Genomic DNA, 26,297 nt, shown 5'->3' with positions numbered 1-26,297 from the left:
CAACTGGCAGCATTAGGTTGAAACATTTAACATGTCCCGTATTGAACCATTATGACTATAGCAACTGAGTGCCTTAAAGTCAATCTTTGTAACCCTTGGGCACACTTTTTTGGAAAATTGGTCAAATGGGCCTTCATCCTCCTGCGTGAGAGATGCACCCATTTTTTCACGACTTTTCTTAAATTATGTGTTGCTTCCCATGTGTAGCTTGGAATTTAATTAAATTATTTTAATTAAAGTATGTCTTTCGGAATATTGATTAAACGGGCCTTCATCCTCCTGTGTGAGAGATGCCCCTTTTTTCACAACTTTCCTTAAAATTATGTGTTTTCCATCTGCATTTTGGAATGTAATTATGGGCTCTTTCGTAGCGAATTGGTCTACTTCCTCCTGTGTGAGAGAAGCACCACTGGAAACAAATGACAATTTTGAGCGTTCTGTATTGCAGCTGCAAATAGGTTGACATCCTTTTGCATGAGATATGTACCGACTAATCATAATTGTTCTGAGATATATTATCAATTGTTCTGGTTTAGAAACTTTCACTAAATGTTGCTTGAATATCGATTCATTAAATCTTCCCCGTCCCGGTTTTGCCTTGAGTATTTTCTCCATTTTCATGGAATCAACATTAGCTGGCCCCGCCCACAAACTCCGCATTGCGGGTTTGCGGAGTTGCTGTCCGGATCCTTGTAGACGCCCTTCAGTCCATTGAATGTAAGTGAAGAACTGACGGGGGGCCCTGCCGGTATTTGTGAGCTAGCAAGTAATTGTCATCTCGCCTTTTAGGTACCAAGGGGCCACGAGCCCTGCAAATGATATTCGGCCTTTTTTGTGGAGCCTTGCAGTAAAGCATCGACTTTGTGGCCAATGATGTACTTAGACGGATAGCTTGCCTACTACAATTCTTGTGAGTAAGAGCCGCGGTGCGGTTTTTGTACGACGTGACTTTGAATTGTATTCTTTAAGCCCCCTTTCTCAATACTTTTCAGTACCTGTATGGATGTGGAAACATACGCAACTCCGTCCTCTTGTCAGTAGTTTCCCCCAACCAACGGTTTCTCACATCACCACGGTGACGGAGACCTTGATGCACTTGAGACAGCTTTGTCTGCAAAATAATTTCTCGTAAGTCTGTTAACATTGGCCATAAGTCTTTTTAGGCTATCAGCTTTGCATATTCAGTAACGCGAGTGTGTTTACTCACTTATCCCTAGCTTGTTCGAGTGGCTACATTCCACTATATGTGTCCCACTCGTTGTTTCCTGGTGTAGCGATCCCGCCAGAGTACCAAGGTATTTAACTATCAATCTAATATTGATAATTACTGGTATTAAGGCCGTTTTTTTTGCCCGCGTGGACGCCTTAAGTGTTTTAATAAGGTCCATAGTGCCTTCGTTTAACTACCATATTGTTTTACGTATAGTATGTGCAGATCTAACTGAAGATTTCCTCCTCTCTAGTGGAGTCTTCCACCATTAGTGACAGACCGCGACTTATTAGCGTGGCGCCAACTTTGTGTACAGAGCCCTTCCGGCTGTACCCCATGGTAATTTAACTTTTGTTATATTTGTTTCAATTAATTGCTTGGTTTAGACTATTGGATAAACTGCCGTCTTTACCATGTATTAAAGTCAAAATATCTCTTCCCACAGTTGGGCCCCTTTCCCCTCCCCCGTGTGACGTCCTGATGAAGACCCCGTGAAAGGACTTTACTCAGCCTGTTATTAGGGGTCGAAACGTCGACTGTCCTCTGTTGATACACCGGGCACAACCCCCATTAATTTGAATTGTCATATGTGCCGGATGTTTTAAGACTAATTGTCAATTATTTGAATTTGGCCGTATTTTGGCCTTTGTACTGTAATTTTTTCGCATAATGTCACTAACCTTGTAATAATCAGGTTACTACTTATACTGTGTCTATTTGCCTTTTCATTTCCCCTTTATCACGCATTTCCTCTCTTTCCTTCTCCCCCCCCCTTTGGGGCTTGTCAATATATTGAATTGTTGTATTGTTTACTGATATTTTTGTCCTTTGATTTTGGTAATAAAACTTTATTACCAATGGAAATGTTCCTGTAATTTTTTGACTAATTGTCATTAATTTTGTTTTAGTGTGGCCCATTGGCATTACACTACCTTACGGGGACCCCCTTATACATGTATCACATAGCACCCAGGTCCCCGTGACTATATGGGTTTAACCCCCCTTTGTGTAACACAATATACTCCAACTGCCAGCCTCACTCATCCAATATTCCACAGCATCATCACGCACCAACATTCCACACCACGCTGAGCGGCAGGTACAACAGAGATGTATTTTAAGTAACAACCCCACTTAAAAATCTAAGACATTCAACCATGATTTTTCCATGGGAATCCTCCCTCCATTTGAGCCATTTGAGATTTTCAGTGAAAACTCCTTTGCTGGAGACTCAGTCAGGTGCATGTTGTGCCATGCTGGTGTTCCATCTCATGACTTTGGGATGATGGTCACACTTGGGGCCCTATGCCTTTACTTTCCACAAGGTTAAAACTTTCAACAAGCTGACATCACAAATTCAATAGCATTGGAATCACAGTGAAGCAGATTTCGCCCCACAGTAATGACAGAGAGGAATACGTTTGCAAACCATTAAGGTTTATTAGCAAATTAGTAAAGCTTCAATTTCAAATCGAGCCAAGCATGAACAAGAATTCATCTGAATACAGCATACATGGGTAGGAGACAAATAATTAAATTAAGCAAATAAGTATATTGCATTATTAAAGCCAATATGCAAATCAAAACGAAGTCTCATAGAGGAAAACACTTTAGTGCTAAAGTAAGGTTGTGAGTAGGTCTGGGAATTCAAAAGCAGCAGGTGTCAGCTAAAGTAGCATCCCGTGAAGAACCAAATAAAGGTTCTGGTTAGAATGAAAAGCAATGTGCTTGCTCTTGAGAGCAACTCTAGAAGCAGAAAAACAAGGAGCATCGGTTTTAAGAGAAGAGAAAGGGCGTTCACCCACAAACGTTGACAGGGACAAGTGATCTATCTAACTTATTTCACAAAGTTAAAACATAGCACTTCATTCAAAGGATACATTCTGCAGATTCCCACCAGGTAGGGAACATCAAAATCCCAAGTTTTTCCTGCACTTGGTGTCAGCCTCTTTCTCACAAGCCAGCTGCTTCTATCACTGTAACCTTCACAATATCTCACAAAGGAGTATTCACCTCTTTAGTTTCCCATCCCGTGCAGATGTTGAAAATCACTGTCCAACCAAATAATTACTACTCTAAGACGTTCAAACTGTAAGCTAACCAAGAACAATATTTCTAAATGTGAACGCGATGACTGGTGCCTGAAACAGAAAAAGTCATATACACAACAAGCAGAAGAAATACAATGCTCATTTTAAAATAGAGCGAGGCGCCTAGGTCAACTCACGATGATGCTAAGAAGCACATATAGCAACTAAAGTTAACCAGAATATGCATTCATCCAGGTTACTTAACCTACATGTAGAACAAAGGGTAGAATAATGTATGAAATAATGTGCGAATTCTGAATAGGTCAAGTGTAAACCACATGTAAAGCACGAGAGCAGAGGTTATGCGATAGATAGCCTGTTATAAATCTGGCTGATATCCCATCTGTCGTATTATATGTGCTTTACATCCCATGGCCCCGGTAATACGGCGGACGGGAGAGCCATCACACTTGTGACAGAGAATTCCATCCCCAAACTCTAAATGAGGCCTTGTCTTCCATGTGAGCTTCTAGTTTGATTACAAATCATTACTACCTACAGCATCACCTGCGCATAATCCGCATAGAACACATCTTTAGTTAAAAGTCAAGACATTTGTCTACAGTATTTTAACTTGGATTCCTAAAACGTAAAGCTAAAGATGACAAAATTACTCTTATTATAATAACCCCTGCTTAAACAATATATTTTAGACTCTAGCCCAGAACCGAGATTTTTCAGACATGATTGAAACATGACCCATTTTCACTCAATATTTAGTGCACTAAAATAAATATTTGTATCAAGTTAGAAAAATAGTACCCTGCGCACCAAATCAAAGACTTTCAGAATCCTTCTGCTGCCTTTTGGCTAGGTTTGCACCATACAAGAACCACACACATCTATGTATATACAAACTGGGGCCCTCATTTATGGGGATTTGGCATAGGGCAGTGCCTCAAGTCACCTTGCTGCGCTGCGCTGGCCTACGCCAAAGTGAAAGAGCATGAATGCACCATATTTTTTCAATATAATGCATTCTTGTCCTTTCCACCGGCTCCCTTTCTGCAGCGAGCACCAACGTTGGCACACCAAGGTGCAAGGGTGCCTGTGTTGTCGACAGGATTGTTTTTGTGCAGGAAGGCGTTGTGCAGGAAGGTGCGCCTTCCTGCACATAAACAACCCTGAAAGGCGTCTTCCTCTTTCTATGTGAAAGCATAAAAAACAAGGAAAAATAGAGATATTTCTCCTTGTTGCGCCTCACCTAGGGAGACGCAAGATTTTGAAGCATTCCCAGGTGTACAAGTTCTTGTAAATCTGGGAATGCGTCAAAAACCATGGGAATTGCGTGGGAACACCCACCGCAATACCAATGGAACACCTCCCTTGTGCAGAGTAAGGTGATACAGCAATTTGCGTCTCCTTGGTCAAGATATATGGGAAGACTCAAAGCGGCTTAACACAGCTTCATAAATGTGACTCAGAGCCTTGCATCACACATGTACCACTTTACGTGATGCAAACGTTACGCAAGGCACTCATAAAAACGCCTCTCGATATACTGAAAAGTCATTATTTAATTTGCGCATGTATCAGAGCTCCACTCACAACAGTGCATGTACACATTTTATAATTAGTCCAGGCAATTCTTTTTTACATGAGCAAAATCTTACCGACATTTTTGCACATCGCAAAAATTCACAGGTGCAAGATTTTGTGTTATTTTTTACAGAGGAGATTGGGTTGAATAAAAAGTGTGTTGCAGAAATATGAAAGCCTTCCCAAAAGTCATTTTCTTCTCAAACCAGTCTACTAACAGTATCTCGTGTGAAGTTTAAAAACGTGGTATACCTTCATATGCTATTTTCAAGCAAGATGCCGGCACTTACATTTCAGAAAAGGTCATTTATTTCATATATTTTTCATGAAAAAAATATTTTATGATTTTTATCACTTGCAATCACAATCAATGTAAAATTTTCATTTATTGTATTGACCTTGGTAAGATGGAAAGAGGTGCTGGATCAGGCAGGACAATAGCTGGCTACAGTACCCATACAGCTTTATGTAAGAAATGAAGGGGCATATTTACTAGAAATGACAGAGTGCAGTGTTATGCTAAAATTGGTAATGCCTCGCTCAGTCAGTTTCAAAACGTAGGGATGTGGTGTATTTACAAGACTGCTGCGCATCCCTGCGTTTTCCCTAGCGCTGGCACTAAAGAAGCTGCCCAGCGCCAGCGCAGGCACCCTTGCGCAATATTGCAAGGGTACCTGCACTGCAGGGATGATTGTTCATGTGCAGGAAGGGACACCTTCCTGCACATAAACAATCTTTATAGGCGACTTGCTGTTTCCATCTGTGCTGCAGCACACATGGAAAGAGCAAAATACGAAGAGAAATTAAACATTCCTCCTTGCATCGCCTGCTTAAGACCAGATATTCTCTGGCAATATTTTTGACACTGCCCCATACCTTGTAAATATGGGGCAGTGTCAAAAAGCAGTGGGTGTTGCAGCGGAAAGCCTACTGCAACACCCATTGCACACCCCTTTCACGTGCTGTGTGAATAGGGATATTATTTACAAGGTGGCGTTAAGCCAAGTCAAGTGGCTTAAAGTCGCCTTGTAAATAAGGTGAACGACTTAATGCCACCAGAACTCCGGAAAAAGTGACTTTCTGGTGGCGTTAGCTCCTTGTAAATATGCCCGAAGACTTTTCTCATCCACAAACCCTTCTAAAGACCCAGCTTTCTCTTCCATCTAGTTGCTGTACTCTACACCTACTAATGACCTCATACATCACTATACTGTTATTTTTTTATCCTGATGACCCTACATCTGTTTTAACTCCTGTCCCACTTATGCCCTCTCCTCTACTTTCACTTGATAAAAACCCCTAACTTTATTGTTACTTTGTCTTTGCCACATTGTCACGCTGTCTCATCACAATCACTTCCCTTTCATCCCTCCACTCATAATGCCCTCTCCTTGCACTTGCACGGATTTATCGCTTAACCTTGTGAATTTGAAGACCCAAATAAAACTTGCAGAATCCTCTCTCCTTTTACAGATCTCTCTCTTAATAATGTGAATTTGAAGACTCAAATAACACATGCATTGTAATAGACCTAGCTTGATAACGTCAGGCACTAAACAATTTTATGTGGACTATGTATCTCTTTTCTGTCACCCTTAGTGCCATCACTCCAGCAAGACTACAAATAAGGTAGACAAGAACATGTATGTAAACATGCATGTGTGCACAAGCACGGGAAACATCCTTTACAACGCAACTTTTACCACGCAGTGCTATTACAACGCAGGTTTTACAACGAAAACCATTACAACGCATTGCGCTGGGGGGCGCTCTAGGATAGGGAATAGATTTAATTTACTATCCAACACCTTCCCTAGTGTCCACGGGGACTGGATTTGGAACAGTAAATTAAACTATTCACTATCCAGCACCCCAAAGCGCTATGCGTTGTAATGGAATGCGTTGTAAAAAACGTGTTGTAACAGCATGCGTGGTAAAAGCATGCGTTGTAACGTCATACATCCCACAAGCACAGCTAGTGATTAGTGGTGCCGCGTAGCATACAACTCACTACGCTCTCAGGGCTGGGTAGCACATTTCAGGTTACTGGAACCCATGGGGTGACTTTTCCTTAAAACCGCACAATTCCACACACACAGGGACATGTCCAAACGCAGGCCCTGCCTCGCCGCTGCCACAAATCAATTCACTACAGTCACATTAACTCACACTGTCACTATTAAGTGCACGTATTGGAATTAGGCCCCTCTGTATATTATTCCAAATGGGCAGCCATGTTTCCTGATTTGTTTACAAAGCTAGAACAGTTGATCAAGAGGCAAATGTATTAGCAAACACGACTTTAAGTGAGGACAATCACCGGCCTCTTTAACTGGGGGTAATCACCGGCCACCAAAGAAACCTAGGGAGACTGAGATACATTCAGCATCGAATGACCCAGAAGTAAGTAGTTTATTTGCCATGTTATTCTCCTCATCGGTTTGAAATGTTAGATAGAAAAATTCTCACATGTTGCTTGGCAACTGAAAAATGAACAGTTATTTTTACAATGAGGCAGTGGGAAGACATATGTCACTTTATGACGCCCCCGAAATGAAGAGTCTGCTGTATCTAGATCCATGATGTGCCTAAAAAAAAACACAACTTGCAAGCGTTCATTTACTTAACCCCTTAGCTGCGGCGGCTATTCCGCCGCAGTGCTAAGGGGGATGGGGGCCGCGCGGCGCTCCCGTGCTCGTGACGGAACCGCTCCGTCACGAGCCTCGGGTGGGCTGTGCTTGTGACGGAATGGTTCCGTCACGGCCCCGCCCGCCCAATAGAACCCTCAGCGCAGGCGCGGAATTCGCGCCGCTCAGGCGCGGCGAGCGGGTCGTGATTGAACGGTTCCGTCACAAGCATGCAAGGGGTTAAGGATCTCTGTGGCATTAGGAGAAAGTCTGCACCATTCACCATTTCATGACTTTCCAGAAGGATTCCCCCATCTCATCTTCTCTCCCCACTTCTGTTTCTATTTGCAAAACTATTATTGAAAAGAGGGCATGGTCTTTTTCATGGTCTGGTCTACCCACTTGCTTCTACTAGTACATCAAACTACTCCTTAAATAGTGCTAGTTTCTCCTGCCGTGCACCGATTTAGTTCGTTCCCATCCTGTCCAAAAAGGTTGTATGTGATTTCATGGAAAAACGATTCCATGGAATACCATTGCTGAGAAGCCATTTCATCTAAACTGTTTAAGGGACATTTTCAGAATAGATTGGCAATTACTTGTTCGTAGAAAGCAATCCATAGAAAGTCTTTTTAGTCAAAATTGGCTTTTTTATTATGCGTAAAGGCAATGGTTGGCGGTCTTAATTTCAAAAACATTTTTGTTGGAGATATTTATTTCAGTGCTTTACTTCAGAAGACAATATTTCATAGGTACATCATCTACATTGTCAGACAATTACTTCAAATGCTTTTAAGTCTGTGACCCATTACCACCTGTAAACAAACATCCATCTCTGACCCCTCACAACCCGTAAACACCATTGATCCCTAACCTCTAAAACCTCTCACTACACCTAAGCAACACTCATACCCGAAGCTTAAAAGCTGCTTTTACTCCAAAAATCCACCATCCCGGACCCTAAAATCACTCACTAAACCTACCCTAACCATTCCTGAAACCTAAAACACCTTTCTATGCCTAAACCCTACCCATCTCATACCCCTTAACCCCTTCCATGCCCATGACGAGCTCAGCTCATCATTCAGTACACTGCTCGTGTGCTCATGACGAGCTGAGCTCGTCATGAACAATGGGATTCAAGAGAGATCAGCACCCTGGATGAATTGCTGTAGCATTGAAGGTGTTAAAACACCTCAGCATACCCATTCTCCACCCTTTATTGAACTCTAAAAAAGCCTCACCACCCTTAAACACCAGCCATTCATGACCCATAAGATTTCATCACCCTAAACTACTCATCCATGAGCCATAAAAACCCCTTCCTGCATCTAATCTCCACCCAACCCTGAATCCTTAAAGCCCCTCACCACCCTAAACTCTACCCCATCCTGAACCACAAAAACTCTTCAACAGCCCTCACGCTCCCCATAATTGCACCTTAAAAAACTGTCACCAGTCCTAAACTCCAACCATCCATGAACCCTAAAACCTCTTGACACCCATACACTACACTCGTCCTGGATATCTAAAAACACCTCCCACACCTAAACACCTCTCATCCGTGAACCCTAAAAAGCCCTCACCACCCTTGTACTCTACCCATATCTGAACCCTAAAAACCATAACGCCAATTATTCCCGGCCTCTAAGAACCCCGTCATCATCCTAAACATGATCCATCACTGAGCCCAAAATCCCCACAGTTTTCCTAGATTCCACCCATGCTTAATGTCATTTTGGATTTTATTTAAAATGATATTTCCTTTAACATGCAAAAGAAATATTTCCTTTAATTTTGAATTATTTGGTATTTTCTTAAAATTGTCTTTCCCCAAAATTGGTTTTCCATGATTTGGTTTCCTCTAATATAGCATATATGTTTTCGTTTTTTTGTATGAAATCACGTACTATCATCAAAAAATGCATAAAGCACTAAAGAATCCGCCAGAGGGCATCAAACGGTTAATATTAATGTTAGTAGCACAAAACACTAATATACTTCTATAGACCTTAAGGAATTTGTTATTCATAAAGATCAAATAAGACTGCTACTGGTTTCCAGATTGTAGTGGAAGGCTATTCTACCTGTTAGTACCCATTTCATATCGGGATCACCTGTTCTAGCACCCTACCGCCAAGGAAAGGAGGTACAATCGAAGCTGGATTTTAGAATACCCAGGGGCACAACATTTAAAAAACTAAAAGTCTGAAGGATATCCAGGCTTTCCCTGAAGTCATTGCAATTATCATCTTTCCTCTTACCATATTAGTTCATTATTTCACAAGGAAGTTATCACTGGATCTTGCCGACATCATTAACTTCTTTGCTATTTGATCATAGTACTATGCCAAATACACACTGGGGTTTCTTCCTTTCCTAAGTCTATTTTTTCTGATCCTTTTCTGAATGCATTTTCATTCTATGTGTGTAGTATAGCCTTGGATACAGACACTATGTAAAGGTGAATATATGATAAAGATAAGGAACAGAAGGTATAACTTATTAGCATGGTTTTTACTTTTGTGTTAAATCTATTTCTCAAATTTTCTAGAGGGAAATGTTGAATCTGGAGGAGACTTCACTGGTTACATTTTGTATGTCTATACTGGAGGATTGGCCGCCGGGTTTTCCATTGCCACTGAACTCTAAGTCAGATTCGTGTAGATAGGATGTCAGTGATGCCTACGAGTTGCAGCTAAATAGAATACCAGTAGTAAACAGTGGACTCTGGCTTTCCTGCAAACAACACATTGGGTTACAAATGATTGTGGATACAATGGGTCATGGTACCTAGACCATTTTGTTGGTTGTTCAACCTGGCACAAAAGGTACATTGTGAGTTATAAGCGTCCTCCTCAATTTGGCCAAGAGAGATTGTCCTGTAAAACAAATTAAATACCCACGTTTGTTACCTTGTATTGCTCTCTTGGCTTGACAGATGCTCCTGCTTGAGCTGTAGAATCTCCTGTTGTTTCTCCTTCACTGACTCAAGTAATTTCTTAGTTTCTGACCTCTCCTGCTCCAGCTCAAACTCCATGTTCTTAAGTCTCGATCTTGATGATAAGAGGACTTCTCTCATCCGTTCCAGCTCCTTGAAGTGCTCTGTAGAATTTGAGTGTACTTTATAAAATGAGAATTAGAATATCTCATGCAATGAGTATTGTACATTCATACCTCAATATAACTGTATCTAAAAGTAGCTGTATCCCAATGTACTTTTTTGACTACACTAGCTTGTCTAATTCGTACTGTGCTGCATTTGTGCATTTGGCACTCTGGTCTTGCTAGGGGAGTACTCTATTTCAATTGCTTTTCTTTGCACTTATCAGTTCAATACCTTTTAGTTTCTATAAATAATAATAGTTTATTTCTTATTGGGAGCTTTCTATACAGTCTTGCTGTTTTTAGAACCTCTACTGTCTAAGAAAATTGGGGTATTAAATGAGGGACGGTGAGTACTGCCTCAAGTAATAACCGCAGCCCTAAACTTAATTCACTAAATAACCTGAGATCACCCCCATGGTATCTATGGCACAGAGCAGACACACTTAACATAGAGGCAATGTGTAAAGCATTTATAAAGTACTCAAACAGTAATAAAAATCCAATTGAAAAAACAGCTATAGCTATAAATTAATAAAGTTTAAATGTGAAAATAAAACCAAAAAAAATTAAGTCGGAATTTAGACAAAAATTAAGGCCAACCGTGATGGACGGCGAGTCGGATGCAAAAACCAGGTTCAACCGGTCTGAGGTTTAACCTTTGGACTTAGTCTCTGAAATGAAAGTCAACAATCCACATCAGGGCCAGGCAGCAGGCTGTGGCTGAAAAGGGCTCCACAGAGCCAGGCAGCTGCTGGACGAGGTCTTGGTAAAGCTGCTGATTTTTGGTGTGAATGGTCGAAACAGGAAAAAGTTTAATATAGAACCCGCAAGAGATTCCTCGCCAATCAGTTACTTTACTCGTTTTCACCTAGTGAAGGTTTCTACTCTTGGTGTCACTTGTTTGGAGCTCATCTTTTTTTCATGTGGCAAGGTTGCAGGATATAGCCAAAGAGGGTTCCACAAGACGAGATACGTTTTCTGCAAGGTCCCACTGAATCGGATTTGCTGCTGTGGAAAAGCTCAGAGTGGGAGAAACCTGAGTCTTTAACCCAGCAGCAGTCCTTGAAGAGACCCACTGGTCCTGGGTTCAACTGAGGGCAGATTCCTCAGGCCTTTAGGGCATCAGGGTGCTTGTCCTTCCAGTTGCCCATGGGTGCTGTTGTTGTCGCAGTCTTTTCGCTACTTTGGGATCATCTGCTATGAAAAACTGTCCTTTTCACTGATGTGCTTTTGCAAAAGGACCATTGTTTGGAAGTTATATACTAGATGAATCAACAGCTTATGCGATGATCATCATCTTTTTGGTAAAGATATGAGTCTTCCTTATGCTGCAAGACAATCACCCTATATGACTGACCAATGGACTGAGTGGTCTGACCGATGAGGTGACCCAGGAGGTGTCACCTCGGGACTTGAGGATTATATGTGACAGAAAGAAGACAGATTGATGTTCTTTCTCAACAGACTAAGAGAGACATTATTCACTTCTAACTTTTTTGAACTTCCTTGTGGACACCATTGGATTTCCTTTAGCTGATTCATACGCTGTGTGCGCTATTCCCAAACTTCTTTCCCACATGGGAGAGAACCTTTGAGCTGCTATGGCTCATGTCCCTTCCTGAACTTTTCCAGAGCTTTGGTAATTACAGGCAATCAAAATAATTGATTTGATTATCCTGCTCACTCGAATCTCAAATGTCTGAGATTGATGTATTCATTCCTTTAAAAAGTTTGATATACCTTACTTTAGCTAAATCCTGTTCCTTTCTCTCCATGATGTGTCCCCAACAATTGACTGTGCATTTCAATTGGGGTATTAATGAGGGATGGGAATTCTAACAGAGAGATCTCCGGACAGCAAATATTATTGTTATTATTCTGCATAGCTTTAAAGGAATTATTGGTTTGCATGATCTTAGTTTGACTGAATTTCTTCAGGAGATTTGGTTTAGATGTGATAATGCTGTAATTGTATAGTGCAGTACATAATAGTGATGAGTCGTCACCCAGGTAATGTTTTCTGCGGCTTTAATGTAGTGGGTAGCAGTTTTGACCACCTCCAAAGCTGGCAAGAACAACAGTCACTAAATAGAATTCAAACTTCAACAATAGACAGAACTCCACGGGCACGTGAAATTCCATAACAGGGTTACAGAGTCACTGGGAAAAACCCAATGCATATAAACAGTATATAACACATCCCCTCTCCTTCTAAAGAAACAAAAAGGAAAAGAAAAAAAAATAGTAATCAACAATAACAACCACAATCTGAAAACAGAAAAATTATTAACAACGCTACACATATCAAACATCAGATTGTACATAATCCTTCAAAAAGGTGGGGGGCCTGCATTCCCTAGCAGATCTCTTCTCACTGGTAAGACCTTGAACATGTGAAGGTCCATTGAGGGAATTCATACAAGCAGAGGAACAACGTTCCATAACAATCCTGCTCTACACATCAACACCTTCGGTGTCCGAAGGCACCAGATGAGAATTTACACAATCACCATCACCCATTAACATAAAGCCACTTCTTCTGTCATCATTCTCATCTCTGCACTCACCTCCCTTCTGATACAAAGCCACTCTGTGCTGATTCCACCTCTCACATTTCTCAAACAACACATGAAAGCTATAAACTGGTTTGATTTTGTATGGACCTCGAAATTTTGACAATCCTTTCACAAACCTCCCCGACTTGATATTTACCCAATCACCAACTTTCAAATTATGACTCACACCCTCGGTAACAGGGAAACCACACTCTTTGTCAAGTTTGCTGCACAATCTGGTACCATTTTAGAGCCAGGTAACCTACCCTTCATGACTTCAAACAGGGATTTTGAAGTTGCTTCTTGCACAGTGGTGCGATATGCCCAGACTATATCTTGAACTTGTTTCTCCACACATTCTACACTCTCTACAGCCATCTGGATAACACATTCCTTTCACCAACCTCTTGACTCTTTCTACAATACCATTTCCTGGGGATTATAGAAAGCAGTACGGTGTTGAGAAATGCCACGTTCTCTTAAAAAACCTCACCATCTCATTTGAAATAAGTTGCGTACCTTTATCTACAATGATTACAGAGGGAACTCCTTTCTCCTTGAAAATGGTGTTCAAACACTGGATAGTACTTCAGGTGGAGATTTCTTTCATGAATTTCACACAGATCCACCTTGAAAATACATCAACTAACACCAATGCAAATCTAAATTCACTATGCAGATCATTCATTGGACCAATTAAGTCCACACATACAGTGTGCCGAGCAGTAGTAGAAACCTCAATGTGTCCCGCTTTGTATTGGGCACCCACTCTCAACCTTTTTTGACCGTCTTTGCATACCAGACAATTCACAACCGATTCGGACACTTGCCTGTTGAGACCCGACCAGTAAGTCTCTTTTGTGTCATGGTTTGACCTACATGTCCTTTATGGGACATTTTGTATCAACTTTGACCTCAACCCAAAAGGAGGTATGAACCTCTCACCTCTCTTTAGTAGACTATGTCCACATATACTCAATTTGTCAATTAACTTGATGAAGGGACATACAGACAATAATACGCAACTCACCGTCCTCACTTTCGATTTTACTACATTTATCACTTCCTTTAACACATGATCCTTTTCCATTTCACAATCCCATTCCTCAGCTGAAAAGGCACAGTCAGCAGATTCTACAGCATTTAAGACAGACGCAACTGCAACATCTTCTTGAGTATCACTCAACTCTTTCTGCAGCAGTAACCTAGACCGACAGTCAGCTTGATTATTCCTCTACCCAAGAAAATACTCAACATCATACCTATATTCCTGAAGTCTTGCTGCAAATCGGGCTAGCCTTGCAGATCCTTTGCCTGCCCCATCTGGAAGGAGTACTATAATGAGTGGTTTGGGATCTCACCTCAGCATTAACTCCACACCCCACACATACGTTCGAAAGATCTCTACTGCCTATGCAGCAGCCAAGGTCTCTCTCTCAATAACGGAATAATTCCTCTCTTAAATGGAAAGGGTTCTCGAAGCAAATGCAACAATTATCCTCGTCCTGGGACCATCTCCCTCTGCCTGGGACGACTCCTGGTGGCCCCCTGCACTGGGCACCACCCCCAAGCCAACGGACCATGCTCGCAACCTGGGCTTCATCCTGGACTCCTCCCTCACGATGTCCAAGCAAGTCAATGCAGTGTCGTCATCCTGCTTGTAACACCGTGCGCATGCTCCGAAAGACCTTCCGGTGGATCCCCACCGAAAGCAGGAAGACGGGCAACCAGGCCCTCCTCACTAGCCGACTAGACTACGGGAACACCCTCTACGCTGGAACCATAGCCAAACTCCAGAAAAGACTCCAGCGCATACAGAACGCCTCTGCACGGCTCATCCCGGACATCCCCCGTCACAGCCACATCCCTGCACATCTGAAAGACCTGCACTGGCTCCCCGTCAACAAGAGGATCACGTTCAGACTCCTCACCCACGCACACAAGGCTCTCCACGACATGGGCCCCAAATACCTCAACAGTCGCCTCGCATTCTACACACCCACCAGCCAGCTTCGATCCGCCAGCCTCACCCTCGCCACCGTCCCACGAATTCGCAGATTCACTGCCGGAGGAAGATCCTTCTCCTACCTGGCGGCCAAGACATGGAACTCCCTCCCCACCCACCTAAGGCTGACCCAGGATCATCTCGCCTTCAGGAAACAACTCAAGACCTGGCTGTTCGAGCAGTAGCGACTCCCACTCCCCCCAGCGCCTTGAGACCCTAGCAGGTGAGTAGCCCGCTCTACAAATTTGCTGATTGATTGATTGATTGTGTTCTGCCCTGCCATGCTTTTGGGACAAAACTGCCCCAAACCTGTAGCACTGGTGTCAACCATCAGAATAGACCTGAGAGTTATGTCAAAAGGGGAAAAGACACCAACTTCACATATGTCTCTCTTTATTCCTTCAAAACTCTTCCCTGGGCACTTTCCTACCTAAGAACATGTCCTTTCCTCAGGAGGACCTTCAAACCTTTAGTCTCGGCAGCAAACCCTCTCACATATTTAGAATAATACTCAACAAGACCGACAAAGGATCTTAGTTGATCCCTATTGCAAGGCGCAGGAGATACCTTGATTGCTTACAATAAATTTGCCTTGGGTTTCACTCCTTTAGATGTAATAGTGTAACCTAACTACTCAACTTCTTGTTTAAAAAAATCACACTTTTCTCTCCTGAGCATCAAAACGATTCCACTATCCTCCATAGGGCTTGCCTCAAAACTAAAATGTGTTGTTCCACTGTGTCACTGAAGAGCAATATATCATATCGAAAAAAATATATATTATATATTCCTTTGGATCCCTCATTTACGATGCATTAAAACACACTTGCAGCGGATGATAACCCAAATGGCATGTGAGTGAACTGAAAGGCTCCTTCCAACGTGATAAATGCAGTCAGGGATCTGGAATCTTTATGTAATTTAATCTGGTGGTAAGCACTTTTGAGATCTAACTTCGAGAAGTACTTACCACCCTTCAACATCAAAACCATCTCATCGATATTGGAAAGAGGATATGTGTCTGATATTACATTGTGATTGAGGGACCTTCAGTCAACACAAAACCTGAGATGCCCATCAGCCTTCTTAGTGAGTACTACAGGCAAAATCCAGCTAGATGCCTCCACCAGTTCTATGATCTCCTGATCCAACATCTCCTCAATAAGGTTTATTACTTCGTCACATGCCACTACAGGGACTTTCCTCACCTTATGTTGCTCAGGAATGGACCCCTCTCTCAACTCAATCTTATGGGCTACCCCTTTAATTCTCCGAATCTGTCCCTGAAAATGTGATCCACACCCTTCAAGATATCATAGATGGGTTCATCATCAACCACCATGATCTGTGACAGTAACAACCCAGACACAAACATAGCAAAGCATGAACGCCCAACTAACTGAGAAAGCAAACTTCCCCCGCAACAACAAATGGGTCATTTGTCACCCTGGCAACCAAAATACAGGGCTCAACAAGAGCCTCAGCCCAAAGGGGTAGAATGGATCCCCCAAAAACCAAAAACAACCACACCAGTAGTCAGTCATTCACCAACTCTCCAGTATTTCTACCTGCAACACTGTGCCTCAATGGCCAACACAATCCGCTTCAATCCAACTAGGAGGAGTGCCAGCAAATGACCCAAGAACAACTGGCACCATTATATTCTTACTAGACTACAAATCAAGAGGGAAAGGAGATATTTTAAACCAGGACAATATACAAACAGTGAAAAATCTGAACAACTTATGTTCAACCAACCTATTATCAATTGAGTTTATCCAGCTTGACAACCTGAAGGGCCCGGAGTTAACTAAAACCACCTGGGCAACAAATGAGACAACCAGAAAGATCATGAAAGAGGCATGAACAAAAGGAGATATTGCCAGAAGGAGATATTGCCAGAAACAGCCAATATCAGCTGGAGCCACCTTTCCCGGACAATTGCTCTCTTGAAGTGTTCCCAGAGATGGATGCACTAATCTTGGAACAGCTGATGGGTAAAATTAAATCTGGCTCCCCATCTGACCCATGTCCACCTGAGATCTTTCGCGTCGCGCGCCCTCTATTAGAGGATTGTATCATCTCTCTCCTCAATAGATCGCTAGACACGGGATATCTGCCGACTGAACTTAAGGAGGCGCGGGTAAGACCCTTACTGAAAAAACCGGGGTCGGATCCTGCAGTGTTAAAGAACTACAGACCCATCTCCCAGCTGCCCTTTCTCTCAAAAATCCTTGAGCAGCATGTTCTACAGTCCCTGTCGTGTTATCTGGAATCTTACCACCTACTCCATGATCGACAGGCAGGTTTTTGAGCCCATCACAGCACCGAGTTGGTGATGCTCTCGGTGCTGGACGAACTAAGAGGCAGGGCTGACTGTAAGAAAGCGAGCGCCCTGATTTTGTTAGATCTATCAGCGGCGTTCGATACGGTCAGCCACATTTTGCTCTTAGATAGATTAAAGAACTTTGGGATTAAGGGCTTGGCTTTTCAATGGTTGAAATCCTTCCTTACAGGAAGGACCCAAAAGATACAACTGGGGGATGAAACATCTGAGATGGGGATTTTAGAGTGTGGGGTACCGCAGGGGTCTGCCCTGTCCCCGCTTCTATTTAATCTATACCTGCAACCACTGATTGCTTCGCTGGCTGCGATGGACTGTAAAGTCTTTAACTACGCGGATGATACGCAGTTGCTGTTAAGTATAAACGACACTACGGCTGCGCAACTCCAATCCCAGAACATCTTGAGGTTCACGGTGCAATGGATGACGGATAACCTTTTAAAAGTCAACCCTGACAAAACTGAGATCTTAGTTATCCCAGCCACTTCTTCACCGTGGAGTGATCTCTACTGGCCTATGGAGTTGGGCCCGGCCCCAAAACCTAGCCTGGCTGTAAAAAGCTTGGGGATTAGGCTGGACGGTGATCTGTCGATGGCTCCTCAGATCTCGTCGGTTGTGGGCAGCTGTACAAATATCATTCGGCAACTGCGGAAGCTATCCCCTATCCTCTCACAGTCCATGATGCGATCAATAGTGGCTGCCACCATCATTTCCAGAATTGATTATGGGAATGCTCTCTATCTTGGCCTACCCAAAACTCTTACCAACAGGCTTCAGGTCTTAATGAATGACGCTGCCCGATTGATCTTTAGACTCCCGAGGAGGTCTAAAGCCACTCCTTTATTACATAGCCTACATTGGCTTCCAATTAAAGAAAGAGTGGAATTTAAGAGTCTGTGCACAGCTCATAAGGCAATCTATGGTAAGGCTCCAGCCTACATTAAAGAGCGCCTGCAGCTGTACTGTCCGGTGAGAATATATATAGCTATAGGCTAGCGACGAAGGGAGGGAGAGCCTTCTCAGTGTTGGTTCCCCAGCTGTGGAACAGCTTGCCCGGAGGACTGCGTGAGGAAGGAAACCTCCTAAGATTTAGAAAGAGCCTAAAAACGCTATTGTTCAGGAGAAGCCTGAGCATGGTATAGTTTAGTGTGGCTCTCTGCTCCTATTCCGTTGTGTTATTGTCTTGTACCATCTTTCCTGGCGCTTAGAGACCTGCAGGTGATTAGGCGCGGTATAAAATTAAAATAACAATAACAATAACAATAACAATAACAATTAAGGTCGCTCACACTCAATGACATACAAACCCCCAGACAAGCCGAAGGCTGAAAGAAACAAAACTGATCCACATGTGCATCTGGAATATAAACTGTATGACCGGCAAGGAAAAAGACCCACAGGCTTTAGACTACGTGAAGGCTTTTGATATTATTATTCTTTATGAAACCTGGGAAGAACAAGTCATAGAATTACAACAGTTCACATCCCAACAAGTCCAGTCAATAAAGGGGCCAGATATGGCCATCGATTGGGCCGTCTGACAATCTATGCCTCAATATCAACAATAAGAAACCTTAAATCACTGGGGGCAACCATATTTGGCCCAAGTGAGCAGTAACAACAACAACCACCTTCAATGAAGAAGAATGTTCAATAATAATCATAAATACTTACTTACACCCAAGGAACAGGCTCAAAGGATCCAAATTACTGATTAAAGAAACTAACCAGAATCTCGGAACAAGGTCATACAGAGAACATCATACAATGAGGGGTTTCAATCTTCATCTTTTGGTAGCTCAAGTGATGAGGACCTGGTTCGAGACCTATCAGAGGAATGGGAAATCCCAACCCAGGGACCAATTCATCTAAATAGGCAAACCAAAACATCAATTTACTTACTATGAGCTTTAGAACATCTCAATGTGAGGGGCCTGAACGGCTGTTTCAAGGAGGAAAATCCTCCTACACCTACATCTCAACCAACAACTACTTCTCATTTGGCCTATATATCTGTTACACTCTTCCTATTTCATAAAGTCTCCTTCTATCAATTGGGAAAAAATTAGCAAAGTGACCACGTACGGCAGAAAGCAACATTTAAAGCAAAATCAAAAATGTAAACCAGGTCAGAAAAACTATTGTCATTGAATATGCCTCTCACTACAAGTAGATTAAGTGTAGCTCTGCTTCAGTAGCAAAGCTCACAGAAATGCAAAAATCATCCGTCAACAACTCGAAACAGGAACACATCCTTTAACCATATGAGAGAATTTCACAAAGACCCTCAGAGACACATATGCCACCAAGGTAGTAACAGAAAAAGGGGCAGCAGCAAGGAACCACTAATCAAACATAATCACTCCTGAGGTCAGAAGACTCAAACGTTCCATAAACCAAATATTAAGGCAACTCCGCAGGAACCCACAAAACTCAGCCCTGCAAGAACTAAGAAAAATAAAGGCAACCCTGAAAAAGAACAATGTGGTAGAAAAAGGCAAGAAAACAAATCCCTCTGGGCAAGGTGTCTCCGTGATTTAAAAAACAAAACTTCTGCCTGCTTGTGACAGGCAATCAACACCCTCCAGCGGCCAGGTCACCAAGGAATAAACTCCCACATTTCATAGGGGGCAAAACACATGCTGCTCCACTTTAACAGTAAGGTCCACGGGGGTGGAAAAAACTGTGAAGTACCCCATGCCAAACAGGTGATGACACACACTCAGGGACCAGACTGACCCACAAACCAAAACTCCAGCACTATCAACAGTCTGCAACAGGGAGGTGGAAAGGCCAGGGAAGAGTCCTTGTGCTAAACCAAAGGGAGATATTCTCTCAGGCACTATACAGAGCCAAATCATATCCAAAGAAGGAGTAGAAGCAGCATGTATGAAAGCACCTCATTCCTGTAACACAGAACTGCTTAGTATATCAGGTCAGCAAATCAGGAGGCAAATAGCCAAAGGGAGGTGAGAAGGTGCTCCAGACCCCAACAGAATACCACCCACCCTGTACAAACATGACCCAGAGTACTGGATTAACAGTCCTTGTGCCAGTCTTTAATGAGGCTCTGGAGAAAGAAATAATCTCGGAATCTTGGAAGGGTTCCACGATCGTTCCCATTTACAAGGAGGGTGACAAGGGTAACACAAACAACTATCATCTTGTTGTCCTAATTGATTACAAGGCTAAATACTATGCTGAAGCAATTTTAGAAGAATATACATCCTGGGCCTCATCAAAATCCATTATTCCAGTAATTCAAACAGGCTTCTGCAGACAAATGGGAACCACTACCAACATCATGACCCTGTCACTGCTGACTGATGCAGTTAAAGAGGCAAAACAACCACTATTTCTATGCTTTATAGACTATAGCGATCCATTTGTTGACGTAGACCGTGCAAGATTATGACAGATTATGGCAGAAAATGGGGCATTCCATTAGCCCTCCTAAACCAGCTGATCCTATTACATACAGACAACTGGGTTAAAATCAAGTGAGGAGCTGGGACACACCTCTCCAGGTGCATAAACACCACCAAAGGGCTAAAACAAGGGTGTGTCCTAGACCCCTCTCCTTTTAACCTCTTCATGGCTGACCTCTCGGCAGATTTGGAGGAAAGCATATAACACGCCCCAAAACTGGGAAACATGTTCCTCGACAAACACTCTATATGCAGACAACTTGATCTTCATAAGCAGAACGCCAATTGGATTACAGTATCTACTTAATACTACCAAAGACTTTTCACAAACAAACCCTCTCCATGTTAACCTAAGCACAACCCAAACAATGGCAATAAACTCGACTAGAAAAAAAAGCTGCACTGGCACCTGGATGGGCGTTGTCTAGAACCTGCAACAGAATACAATATGCTTCCCCAGCCCAAATCTAGCTTGAAATTGGTCTACAGAAGCAAACCATGGCTAGAAGGGAGGTGTTCATATAAAGCTGCCACAAAATCAGGGGAGCTGAGCAGGGTTAACTAAACTCACACCTCTGGGCTAAACTGTCACACTGGGGATACTCCCCCCACCAGAGAGTACCTTCCAGACTCCTAATCAAAAGTAAGTTAAACCAATTTGTAGGATATTCCAGCAACCCACCAGAGCATTAAAAAAGCAGTAACTAAAGCTACAAAAGCCATATCTCCCATCAAAGACGAAGCAACGCTGGCAAACGGGGCACATGACAACAACCATACTTGAGTGCAGGGTTCCAAATCATGATGAAGGAGACATTTTTAAGATGTTGCCTGAGCATTCTTCCGAAACTCCTGTACTTACCCCCTGGAAAAGGAAACCTGAAGAGCACACCTGCCGCCTTTCCGGGAACATAATTGGGGATCTGGTGCACATAATCTGCATCTGTACAAGCCTACTGGACATTAGGAATGCATTGCTTTGCCCCATCTTCAAATAAAAAGGCATTTAGTCTGGTAGGCAGGCAGTAAAGGTCTGGTTTAACACAACTGAACCGAAATAAATTGCGGTTTCACAATGTTTCTCAGCACAGCTGAAAGGAGACTGGCCCAAACATTATCACACTACAATGTTACAAGAGTGTACAATAATAACAGGCACAAGAGGATCCTGAACTCACTAAATTGGAGCAAGAGAGGCCACTTTAGCAACTTTTTAACCTCTGACAATGCTATTACTCTACGGAAAATGCACTAAACCCCTCTCTCAACCAACCAGGAACCAGGAAGCCAGACAATCGATAACGACTCATAAAACAAAGCAATATATATATACTTTATACAATACTTTGCACAGCAAAATTGGCACAATGATCATCATGTAGCCCATTTTTTTCTCTTTAAAAGGGAAAAGGAAAAAAGGGAAAAAGGGAAAATAATAAAAATATTTTTACTGAGTTTTAACTTGTTCGAGATGTGTAAACAAATTTTTTAAAGTGAATATTCATGCAAATGGTTTTTAGTAATCATGCATAATAAATATTACTTACTTATTTACTTACTTACTTACTTACTTACTTACTTACTTACTATAGAATAGACTTCAGTGACAGGGACATCAAAAACATGAGACTTTTAGGAATGAGTCTACAGGTTAGAGAATTACTGGCTATCATTAAGAAATGAGGAGAGCTGGAAAAATGGGAAGGTCGATCGGATAAGAAGAAGGAATCAATTTGTTTTTACCATGCACCTGTTCCCAGTCATCGAAGAGGATGGGGGTGAGGGAGTGAGGATGCTCCCTATGAGAGAGGTACCTGGAGGAGGGTATACTATGCGCATGCCCCTTGGACTAGACCAGACATATTCTCCTTTACAAATGATTTCCAGAAATTGAAAAAAATACTGTTGAATGGTACAAACAAGTTAGTGAATGTTTTAAAGGTTTGGTTAAAGAATTTAGATACCTTATTTGATATTGTGGTCCAAAATGATTTGCGGGCAGAGTGTACAATTGCTGTTGAATAGCCTGAAACAGAACCAGCAATGAATGCTCACCATCTCCTGAGGTGATGAAGAAATATAACTAAGCCATTACCTATTTGAAAAAGAAAATTTCTCATAAAGATATCGATTGGGGAAATGTTGACAGGACGATTCAAGAATTGAAGGAAATAGTTCCTGCTTACTATGAGAGGTTATTGCAGGCATTCAAGCAGTACAGTGGGATTGAGAATGTTTCCGAAAACGATTTGGGCCATTTTGTTTATCAGTTTGTGTATAGACTGATACCTGAGATTAGCAGCATGATCCAGCACCATTTAATTTGTAGGCACAGTATGCTTGTAGATGAAATTCTCCATTATGCAAAATATTGTGGAGACAAAATTGAAATAAAACACATGAAGCTCATTGAGAAATTAATGATTGCCCAAATGAAAGTAGTTCAGAAGGGTCGAGATGAAACAGGTGTTAATCTCATATTTGTTGTGCAGGGAGGTAATCAGCAAGCTCCAAAGATGCAAGGGGTAAGTGGAGGACAAAAGCAGAGTATGCAGCCCCTAGGTAGAGGTCAAAGTGTTGAGTTCAAGAAAACAAATCTGTGTCACGTGTGTGGCATTGGAAGTGCAAATGTTGATTTAATCTAATTCATCAAGGAAATGGGGGACAGGTTCAGAATATTAGAAATGCACCACAACAGGGAGTTGCTATGGTACAGACAACAGTTTCAAAGACAAAGAAATCAAATTCAATATATGCCCGAGCCCAGATGCCCAAATAAAGGTTCAGGTCCAGAAACACAATTCGAACAAAGGACTTTATACAGATGCAGAATCCCATGTAAATCAGAATGTGTTGCAGCATACTCTTTGAGCCAAATAGATGATGCAGACTCAGACCTGTAACAATGAAGGTGCCTGAGAGGGGGAGTGCGTGATTGGCAAATCCTTAGAGTGGTCCCTAAAAGATGATAAGGTAAATGGAACTCCTATCTAATTTCTTGTCAATACTGGTGCCACTGTGAGAACAGCGGAAGTTCCAAACCTATCCCTCTTGGGAGAAAGAATCCATGTACTAGGAGTAGCAAACTGACAAATGTCAAGCCCGGTAACGAAACCTGTAACTGTAAAAATAGGGTATTTTGAGGAAGTACACACATTTTTCGTGTGTGATTCAAGTCCAGTAAACGTACTGGGATGGAACTTATTCTGTAAATTCAATTGCTCAATTTACTATACTTCAAGGGGAATTGAAATTCACACAAAAGATGAAGGTGCTGTTTTTAAATTGAATAAATAGAATTCTGAAATTGAAAGATTCGTCCCCTTGCTAACCAAAGATGATCTGCCTTTAGAATTGAGACACACCATATTTGCAGAACTTTGGGACTTTACAGGAAAAGATATTGGTCTGATCAAAGGTTTGGCTCCAGTAAAAATTACTGTGATGTCTAATGCTGAATTCGCACAAATCCCGCACAAATCCTTCAATACAATTTGAGTCCTCAAACCATTGCAGAGATTACTCTTTTAATTGATTTGATAATTGAGCAAGGAATCCTGAAAGAAATAATGGGGAGAGCACGTAACTCTCCTATTATGGGTTTGCAGAAACCGAACTGTAAATACCGCATAGTTCAGAATTTGAGCAAAATTAATTAGACTGTAGTCTCATGTTGTCCCATGGTACTGAATCCAACTCTGATATTGCTTCAAATTCCATGTAGAGCTGAGTTGCTCTCGGTAATTGATTTGTGTCAAACTTTCTTTTCTATTCCATTACATGAGGACAGTCAATATCTTTTTGCTTTCAGTTCGACAGTCGTGTTTTGGCATGGTGGTGAGTTCCATAAGGGTTTACTGAACGCACGTAAATATTTAATCAGATTTTAAAGAACAATTTGGAGTCTTTGGAGATGCCTAATCATTCTGTTCTCATCCAGTACATTGACAACTTGTTAGTAGCGTCAAGTACTCAGGAGGCTTGCACACGTGATACCATTGCTTTACTGCATCATTTGGCTGTGAATGGAGATAAGAAGTCACCATCCAAATTGCACTTTTACAAGACAAATGTTCTGTATCTTGGATATCCTATTGAGAAAGGAGCAAGAAAAGTGTTTGAAGAAAAGATCACTGTAATTCTGAACATGAGTCCGCCAAGTACTCAAAAGGAAGTTTGCATGTTTCTGGGAATGGTTGGCTATTGTCGACAATGGATTCCCATTTTTTCTCTGACAGCCAAACCTCTTCAAAGGCTGACGCACAAAGACATGTCAGAATCAGTACCCTGGGACGATGATTGCATGCACGAGAAAGTCTTTGCTGAGCTTTGGGAATGTCTTATTACAAGAGCTTTGATCTGCTTTAGAGTGGGCGCGAGGGCTGTGCATTGTCAGTACTACCTCAGTTGCATGATATTGCACGCAGATCTGTATATTTTTTGGCAACTCTTGACCTGGTTGCCGCGGCATTGCTCGGATGTTTGAAATCTGTCGCTGCAACATGTGTGAGTTTGGAGCAGAGAGAGAGCACTGTGATAGGACATCCACTTAGGGTGAATGTGTCACACTCAGTTGAGGTCTTGCTTACTCATACTTGAACACAACATCGCACAATCAGCGCCTAACAAGTTATGAGCAGATATTCTTGGGAGCTGAGAATGTGACTTTGATGAGATGCATGAGTCTGAATCCTGCAACTTTGATGCCCCCTTCCTCGAAATGTGGTTGTGATTGATGAGGCTGATCATCATTGCCTGGACGAGACAGAGCTGTGTACAAAACCAAGGAAAGATTGCCTTGACAACCCTTTGCCGGAAGCAGATCATGGGCTGTTTGTTGATGGATCTTGTTTGCGAGATGCAGAAGGAAAACTAAAAGCTGCATAAGCACAGTGGAGGGTGTGATTGAAACTTCATGGTTGCAAGGTGGGTTTTCTGCTCAGGTGGCTGAGCTGGTAACCTTGGCGAAAGCCTGTAACATTTCTGACCAATTGCCAGTTACCATCTTCACCGAAAGTCTGTACGTATTTGGTGTTGCACATGACTTTGGGCAATTGTGGTCACAGAGGGCTTCATGACCACATCAGGGTCACATATCAATAAGTAATGGAATGTGAGAAACCTCTTGCTGTCACAACAACTGCATGCTCAAATTGCAGTGAAGTTTGCTGCCCACCGGCAAGGCAATTATTATATCACAGTAGGAAACTGCTATGCAGATAAGACTGCACGCTATTGTGCTCTAAATTCTTAAGCCTTCAATGGAGATCCCCTGAGAGAGAACACTGATGTCACAGATCGAAAACTGTTGTTATCCACTGTAGATACATAGGAGGAAGTGAAAGTTTTACAGGATGAGGTACCAGATGCATTTGAAGGCAAGAAGATGAG

At 42.2% G+C, this 26,297-nt stretch overlaps 1 protein-coding gene across 6 annotated transcripts in view; it reads right to left on the bottom strand.

The window, feature by feature from the left end:
- Positions 1-26,297, bottom strand: part of PDE4DIP (phosphodiesterase 4D interacting protein) — a 1,524,691-nt gene that overhangs the window by 200,689 nt on the left and 1,297,705 nt on the right. For all 6 annotated transcript variants that reach the window (XM_078686955.1, XM_078686929.1, XM_078686947.1 and 3 more), the window contains one exon: positions 10,382-10,571. In XM_078686955.1, coding sequence (XP_078543081.1) covers positions 10,382-10,571 — 190 coding nt within the window. The remainder of the gene's footprint in view (positions 1-10,381; positions 10,572-26,297) is intronic.

This window comes from Lissotriton helveticus, chromosome 1_1, assembly GCF_964261635.1.
Source record: "Lissotriton helveticus chromosome 1_1, aLisHel1.1, whole genome shotgun sequence".
NCBI classification, from domain to species: Eukaryota; Metazoa; Chordata; class Amphibia; order Caudata; family Salamandridae; genus Lissotriton; species Lissotriton helveticus.
This window is presented reverse-complemented; position numbering and strand designations above follow the sequence as displayed.